The 8,773-nt window shown below is 40.1% G+C and overlaps 1 protein-coding gene across 1 annotated transcript in view; it reads left to right on the top strand.

Moving 5' to 3' along the window:
• The window catches only part of LOC110494207 (E3 ubiquitin-protein ligase MARCHF9-like), a 31,546-nt gene extending 29,529 nt beyond the window's left edge, over nt 1-2,017 (top strand). Inside the window, exon 4 of the mRNA XM_021569043.2 lies at nt 880-2,017. Coding sequence (XP_021424718.2) covers nt 880-1,214 — 335 coding nt within the window. The 3' untranslated portion in view covers nt 1,215-2,017. The remainder of the gene's footprint in view (nt 1-879) is intronic.
• Nucleotides 2,018-8,773: the final 6,756 nt, after the last annotated feature.

The raw sequence follows: 8,773 nt of genomic DNA, 5'->3' as shown, positions 1-8,773 counted from the left end.
TGGAAGGAACCACTTATTATGGAGAATAGGGGGGTACTCTTTTCCTGGTCCAGTCAGTGTGCCCCTTCCGCAAACTTCAGCTGACAGATCTTTTTATAAATAAATGTTATCAAATGTGGGCTAAAAAATTAACTATAGTTATTAATTTAACACCTGAAAAATAAATAAAAAACAGGACTTATCTGAGGGGCCACGTGCCTAGCAACCTTGCACAATGAAAGGTTTTGAATGTAAGACTGGCTGCATTACAAGTGTTACCAGTTTGGTGTTTTGTAGTAAGAGTTTTGAAAATTCACCACAAAGCGATAAAAAAACGTTATTAACTCTTGATCATTTTAACATTCATGGTCAGTTCTCCTTGTAGTTGTCAGCTGTGTGTGTGTGTGTGTATAATTTAGTTAGTGAGAGCAATTAGTTTGTTTTGCTCGTTTCTGTTTGGGCTTTCAGCTCACTTAGGTCGTAGTCTGTGTGACATGTAATGCTGAAAATGTACAGCCACTTCTCAAGAGCCTTGTACATCCAGACTGTTTAAATATTTACAGCATACTTGTGCAAAGGTAGCCTACAATCATTTCTGCCTTAAAGGTTTTTTCCCCCCACAGTGTGTTCTTACTTTCTCTCCTGTTCTTCTCTTTCTCTGTGTCCTTTCATCTGTTTCCTTCTTTGTCTGGCTATTCACACTCTGCAATCTTTCACTTCTCTCCATCCACTTGCCTTCCTCCTCCATCCACCTATTTTCTATTCACTGTCTCTCTATCTCCTACCTCTTGTATCGCTCCTGCATCCCTCACGTTCATACCTGTCCTCTCTCTCTCTCCCTTTCTCTCTCTTACTTGCCCATGTCTGTCTGTCCATGTCTGTCTGGTTTTCTCTGTCCAGGTCTTATAATTCATGAGGGATCGTCTGTATACCGGATCTTTAAGCGCTGGCAGGCGGTGAACCAGCAGTGGAAAGTACTGAACTATGAGAAAGACAAGGACATGGGCGACCCCGTCAGCTCCAGCAGCAAGGGTGGGGGGCGTGGGGGTCGAAACCCTCCCCACAGTTCAGCCGGGGCGGACAGGGGAGGCCGGGCAGGCCAGCGTGTTAGGACTATTCTCAACCACCACTGTGGCTACACCATCCTGCACATCCTCAGCCAGCTGAGGCCCAGCGATGCACGCATCAGCGCCACGACCAACCGTGAGATGGTCATGAGGGTCACCACCGTATGAGACCGGACTCTGCGGGTGGGAGGGATTTGGACAACAGCCACCAACCCCCTGATCCACCTCCTTAAAACCCCCAAATGACTCTCACCGTTCGCCCCTGGCCTTACCCCCCTCTGCACTGAGTATCTCCCTAAGCCCAAAGTGTGGCGCAGTGAGAGTGAACATAAACACAACGGCATAGACGCAGAGATCCTGCTTCTGATAACCCTCCTATGAGACACGAGGGGAGGGAGAGCAGCACAGCTAGAGTGTTGTTGAAGTTACAGACACAGACTGTAGGACAAAACCATTAATAAAAAAAGACTAAAAGGAAATGGCTTCGATAAAAAAAGAAAAAAAAGCTGGAGGGCTTTCTTTCGCCAGGTGAAATACACAAGGTATTGTCATTATTCCTGTTCTTCTATTTTCTGAAGAAAACCTCAAAGTATTGTTACTGATTTAGATTTTATAATCGAGAACATGTTGAGGAAAAATGGCAAGGGACATTTTCTTACATCTGCCCCCCAAACCCATGCCTCCAATTTTGACCCACATCTCCCCCTCCTCAACTCAACTCATCCCTGTATCCCCATACCCTCCCCTTTTCTCTTTCTTTTTCTCCACGGTGTCTGTCAAATACATTCCCTGTCCACCTGTAACACCTAAACTGTCCCTTTGGCGCAAAGCAGACATGGAACCCTCTAAAGGATACGAGCAAAAAAGTGCAATAAAACTATTTAAAGAGATATGACTGACACATCTGAATGAGATTCCAACATTACAATTCATCTTCTGCAATAAAGAAACCTGTACATGTCATGGTGAAACCCTGTGTGACGTCACAGTTTTATATTGTGCACAATATTTGGTATCAATAGTATATGTTGTCTTGTTTTCATCAGTTACTGTGTGAAGTTCTGAGATTTGTACCTTGGAATATTTGAATATGTTAAAGTTAACAATAGAAGGTAGGTAAAGCATCAATAATTAGAGTTAATCAACTGGAACCGATTTACATTTTTCTTTAATGGTTTGAATATAATATAAGCTAACCTCAATCGACTGAAATTGACATGGAATTAGCCCCATCTGCCAATGGGTAGGGTAAGGATTCAATTGCAGAATGGCGTGTATAATAATTTTGGCCTTTCACAACAGAAATTGTGAAGCTTTGTGTACCCACTATTACCATTTTCTGGATTCTGACTGTAGTTTACAGAATGCAGGAGAGTACAATGCTTATGTGTTAGAGTGGACTACTTATACCCTCATTGTTTGTGAAAAGTAATTATTTTCAATTCAGTAAATGCGGAGTAGGCCAACAGATGGCGACAAATGACCAATATAAAAGATTGATGGTCTTTGATGGTCTATGGGCAGCAATTCATGTTTTGATATCTTTAAAACAGATTAAAACAGCCACAATAAAAAGAACATGGCCTTTAAGTTGAACATTTTACTGCAGTGGGCTGAATCAGGGTCACACAGAGTGATTATTGGTGGTCTTAAACAAATCTACTTTACAACATGGTTCTGGGCTTAAAAATAGAAAACACCTGTACCATGTCAGATATAGAGTTGAAATATATAAACATTTTGCATTTGCATCCCAATATTACACATTATATACATCACAGAAGACTGAAATATAACAAAATTGTTTGACATAGAAACACTGGATTTTTGTCAGGTTTTCTGAAATAATATTTATTAATTATTATTATTTATTAAATATTAATAACATAATTCCACGCATGAGGCCAAAAAGGGAGCTTTTGGTCATTGACTGCAGGAAAGGGCTACCATATCCATAATACGGAACAGGTGAAATAGAATAATGCCCAAATAGATGTGTCCCGTTGCAAAGAAAATGGTATACATAATTTGTCTTTCAGTGAAGTGACACACATCATGCACAGTGGTGGAAAAAGTATTAAATTGTCATACTTGAGTAAAAGTAAAGATAACTTAATAGAAAATGACTCAAGTAACAGTAAAAGTCAACCAGTAAAATTCTACTTGAGTAAAAGTCTAAAAGTATCTGGTTTTAAATGTACTTGAGTACAGTGATGGAAAAAGTACTAAATTGTCATCAATTGTCAAAGCTATACATCAAATTCCTTAAACCAGAGAGCACCTTTTTCTTTGTTTTTTAAACACTCCGACACTCAGACATCATTTCCAGATGCAGTATTTGAGTTTAGTGAGTCCGCCAGATCAGAGGAAGTAGGGATGACACTGCGTTATATTGATAGGTGCACGAATTGCACCGTAATTCTGTCCTACCTGAGCATTCTAAATGTAACGAGTACCTTTTGGTGCCAGGGAAAATGTATGGGAGTAAAAAGTACATATTTTCTTCAGGACTGTAGTGAAGTAAAATTTTAAGTTGTCAAAAATATAAATAATAAAGTACAGATACCCCCAAAAACTACTTAAGTAGTACTTTAACATATTTTTACCTAAGTACTTTATACAACTGCATTTGCATTGATACAATACAGCAGTAAATCCATATCTACAGTTGAAGTCGGAAGTTTACATACACCTTAGCCAAATACATTTAAACTCCGTTTTTCACAATTCCTGACATTTAATCCTAGTAAAAATTCCCTGTCTTAGGTCAGTAATGATCACCACTTTATTTTAAGAATGTGAAATGTTAGAATAATAGTAGAGAGAATTATTTATTTCCGCTTTTATTTATTTTATCACATTCCCAGTGGGTCAGAAGTTTACATACACTCAATTAGTATTTGGTAGCATTGCCTTTAAATTGTTTAACTTGGGTCAAACGTTTCAGGTAGCTTTCCACAACTTTCCCAAAATAAGTTGGGTGAATTTTGGCCCAATCCTCCTGACAGAGCTGGTGCAACTGAGTCAGGTTTTGTAGGCCGCCTTGCTCGCACATGCTTTTTGAGTTCTGCCCACAAATTTTCTATGGGATTGAGGTCAGGGCTTTGTGATGGCCACTCCAATACCTTGACTTTGTTGTGCTTAAGCCATTTTGCCACAACTTTGGAAGTATGCTTGGGGTCATTGGCCATTTGGAAGACCCATTTTGTTGCTTCAATATATCCACATAATTGTCCTCCCTCATGATGCCATCTATTTTGTGAAGTGCACCAGTCCCTCCTGCAGCAAATCACCCCCACAACATGATGCTGCCACCCCCGTGCTTCGCGGTTGGGATGGTGTTCTTCGGCTTGCAAGCGTTACCCTTTTTCCTCCAAACATAATGATGGTCATTATAGCCTAACAGTTCTATTTTTGTTTCATCAGATCAGAGGAAATTTCTCCAAAAAGTACAATCTTTGTCCCCATGTGCAGTTGCAAACCGTAGTCTGGCTTTTTCAAGGTAGTTTTGGAGCAGTTGTTATGTGCCTCCTAAGTGGAGGGAGGTGCAGGAGTCAGGAGCAGGAGAGCAAGGAAGTCCCAATAGCACAATCATTTATTAGAAGTCCCAACTCAACAACAACAGGTGGAGGAACACGTCCAAACGAAGTCCCCACACACAGGGAATAAACTCAACACACGGAGGAGAAACCTCTACTCCTAATTACAGTTCACTTTTCACACCAAAGTACATTCATCTCTAGGAGACAGAATGCATCTCCTTCCTGAGCGGTATGACGGCTGCGTGGTCCCATGGTGTTTATACTTGCATACTATTGTTTGTACAGATGAACGTGGTACCTTCAGGTGTTTGGAAATTGCTCTCAAGGATGAACCAGACTTGTGGAGGTCTACAATTTATTTTCTGAGGTCTTGGCTGATTTATTTTAATTTTCCCATGATGTCAAGCAAAGAGGCATTGAGTTTGAACACCTTCAATTGATTCCAATTATATCAATTAGTCTATCAGAAGCTTCTAAAGAAATGACATAATTTTCTAGAATTTTCTAAGCTGTTTAAAGGCACAGTCAGCCTAGTGTATGTAAACCTCTGACTCACTGGAATAGTGATATAGTGAATTCAAAGTGAAATCATCTGTTTGTAAACAGTTGTTGGAAAGATTACTTGTGTCATGCACAAAGTAGATGTCCTAACCGACTTGCCAAAACTGTAGTTTGTTAACAAGAAATTTGTGGAGTGGTTGAAAAACGAGTTTTAATAACTCCAACCTAAGTGTATGTAAACTTCTGACTTCAACTGTAGTAGATTGGCTCCACTACAGGCTGAATTGTATCATAACGGTCTGTGATTGTATCAATGAATTAGGTAGAAGAACTCAGGAAGAATTGTCGCAGCTGAGATATTCTTGGTATTGCGGGATATCACAAGCAAGAAGCTACATGAAGTACTGGCTGGAACAGTTCTGTCCTCTCAGTTTCCCAGACCTGTGTAGCTCTGATTGAATTGTGAACATATTAGGATTAGTTGTGTTCTGTATTTTGTTTTAAATCAAATCAAATCTCAAATCAAATCGAATTTTATTAGTCACATGTGCCGAATACAACAGGTGTAGACCTTACAGTGAAATGCTTACTTACGAGCCCCTGACCAACAATGCAGTATAAAAATAAAACATTTGAATAAGAATAAGAAACAAAAGTAACAAGTAATTAAAGTGCAGCAGTAAAATAACAATAGCGATACTATATACAGGGGGGTACCAGTACAGAGTCAATGCACCGGTTAGTCAAGATAATTGAGGTAATATGTACATGTAGGTAGATATTAAAGTGACTATGCATAGATGATAACAATAGAGAGAAGCAGCGGTGTAAAAGGAGGGGGACAATGCAAATCAGTTAACCACCTAACTGAGGAACTCAATTTAACCTTGCGCAATACCCTAGATGCAGTTGCACCCCTAAAAACTAAAAACATTTCTCATAAGAAACTAGCTCCCTGGTACACAGAAAATACCCGAGCTCTGAAGCAAGCTTCCAGAAAATTGGAACAGGAAATGGCGCCACACCAAACTGGAAGTCTCCCGACTAGCTTGGAAAGACAGTACTGTGCAGTACCGAAGAGCCCTTACTGCTGCTCGATCATCCTATTTTTCTAACTTAATTGAGGAAAATAAGAACAATCCGAAGTTCCTTTTTGATACTGTCGCAAAGCTAACTAAAAAGCAGCATTCCCTAAGAGAGGATGACTTTCACTTTAGCAGTGATAAATTCATGAACTTCTTTGAGGAAAAGATTATGATTATTAGAAAGCAAATTACGGACTCCTCCGGACTCCTTAAATCTGCGTATTCCTTCAAAGCTCAGTTGTCCTGAGTCTGCACAACTCTGCCAGGACCTAGGATCAAGAGAGACGCTCAAGTGTTTTAGTACTATATCTCTTGACACAATGATGAAAATAATCATGGCCTCTAAACCTTCAAGCTGCATACTGGACCCTATTCCAACTAAACTACTGAAAGAGCTGCTTCCTGTGCTTGGCCCTCCTATGTTGAACATAATAAACGGCTCTCTATCCACCGGATGTGTACCAAACTCACTAAAAGTGGCAGTAATAAAGCCTCTCTTGAAAAAGCCAAAATTTGACCCAGAAAATATAAAAAACTATCGGCCTATATCGAATCTTCCATTCCTCTCAAAATGTTTAGAAAAGGCTGTTGCGCAACAACTCACTGCCTTCCTGAAGACAAACAATGTATACGAAATGCTTCAGTCTGGTTTTAGACCCCATCATAGCACTGAGACGCCACTTGTGAAGGTGGTAAATGACATTTTAATGGCATCGGACCGAGGCTCTGCATCTGTCCTCGTGCTCCTAGACCTTAGTGCTGCTTTTGATACCATCGATCACCACATTCTTTTGGAGAGATTGGAAACCCAAATTGGTCTACACGGACAAGTTCTGGCCTGGTTTAGATCTTATCTGTCGGAAAGATATCAGTTTGTCTCTGTGAATGGTTTGTCCTCTGACAAATCAACTGTAAATTTCGGTGTTCCTCAAGGTTCCGTTTTAGGACCACTATTGTTTTCACTATATATTTTACCTCTTGGGGATGTTATTCGAAAACATAATGTTAACTTTCACTGCTATGCGGATGACACACAGCTGTACATTTCAATGAAACATGGTGAAGCCCCAAAATTGCCCTTGCTAGAAGCATGTGTTTCAGACATAAGGAAGTGGATGGCTGCAAACTTTCTACTTTTAAACTCGAACAAAACAGAGATGCTTGTTCTAGGTCCCAAGAAACAAAGAGATCTTCTGTTGAATCTGACAATTAATCTTAATGGTTGTATAGTCGTCTCAAATAAAACTGTGAAGGACCTCGGCGTTACTCTGGACCCTGATCTCTCTTTTGAAGAACATATCAAGACCATTTCAAGGACATTTTCCATCTACGTAACATTGCAAAAATCAGTGGGTGGGGTTATATCCTTCCTGTTTGGCCCTGTCCAGGGGTGTCCTCGGACAGGGCCAGTTCAAAGTTCAAATGCCTTGGGAGGTGCAGACAAAGGATGTTAGCCCAGAAAATGGGGCGGCAGGTAGCCTAGTGGTTAGAGCATTGGACTAGTAACCGAAAGGTTGCAAGATCGAGTCCCCGAGCTGACAAGGTTAAAATCTGTTGTTCTTCCCCAGAACAAGGCAGTTAACCCATTGCCATTGAAAATAAGAATTTATTGCCTGCCTACGGCGCAACGCCATGAGGTACCTGCCCAACTTCTTTTCCAAGTGACAGGTATTTAACTGTTTTCCCCTCCCCTGTTCCACATGTTTTGTCTCCTTTTCCCCTCTTTCTTTTTTTGTGTGAAGTGTATTCTAACAATTAAAAAAAAATGTTTTCATACACCTCAATGTTGATGATGAGGTAGCCAAAGAGTCTAAGGTTGTCACCCACATAACACTTCTACCGTGTATTTTTCGTGTTTATATTTATTTGTAGACACGTCTGTCAAACATCCCACCTCTAAATAATACAGCACTTGATCCCTTCAGCAAGTTTTCTAAATGTTTTGTTTCCTGGTGATGCTCAAATTCAAATGGTGTTTGCTACAATTTTGTACAGCTTTCTGACCATTGGGCATTGAGGTTATGTGAAGTTATCCACCTTAGGAAGGACACGTTATTTAATATTTACTATCAACAACAATATAAATATTTCTGTATATCACAAAATAGTGGATACAAACAGAGTGAAAGAGGCGAAGTGAGACGGGTAACTCGGCCCAAAATGTCTTCTCCAGCAGGTGGCGTTTTTTCTCTTTTTTCTGCTTACCATGGAGGTCAATGAGAATGTTGAATTTGGTCCAAAAAAATGTAACGGCTTATTTGCTACGTGATTTTTATTTGGTCGAATAGAAGTTTTGTAATGCTTAGGTTGTACCGATATAAGTAGGACACTTGACATCCCGGGAAAAAACACTTTATATCGGAGTTGTGCTATCTGGTGTCCTTGGGATGTCCCTACCCTAATCTGTAACTCCAACCTGCTACTTTAACCATTTTCAATTTCAACTTCAATGGGGTAGGGACGTCCCAAGGATCAGGGATAGCACACGCGTAGCTACCCTCTCATTCATTGTTAGAGTGGCCAATGGACTATCTGGTCAATATAATGGAACATCTGTGATGTAAAATATTTTCATAACCTTTCAGTGAGTAAAATCACC

Source organism: Oncorhynchus mykiss, chromosome 17 (genome assembly GCF_013265735.2).
Source record: "Oncorhynchus mykiss isolate Arlee chromosome 17, USDA_OmykA_1.1, whole genome shotgun sequence".
Lineage (NCBI taxonomy): Eukaryota > Metazoa > Chordata > Actinopteri > Salmoniformes > Salmonidae > Oncorhynchus > Oncorhynchus mykiss.
This window is presented reverse-complemented; position numbering and strand designations above follow the sequence as displayed.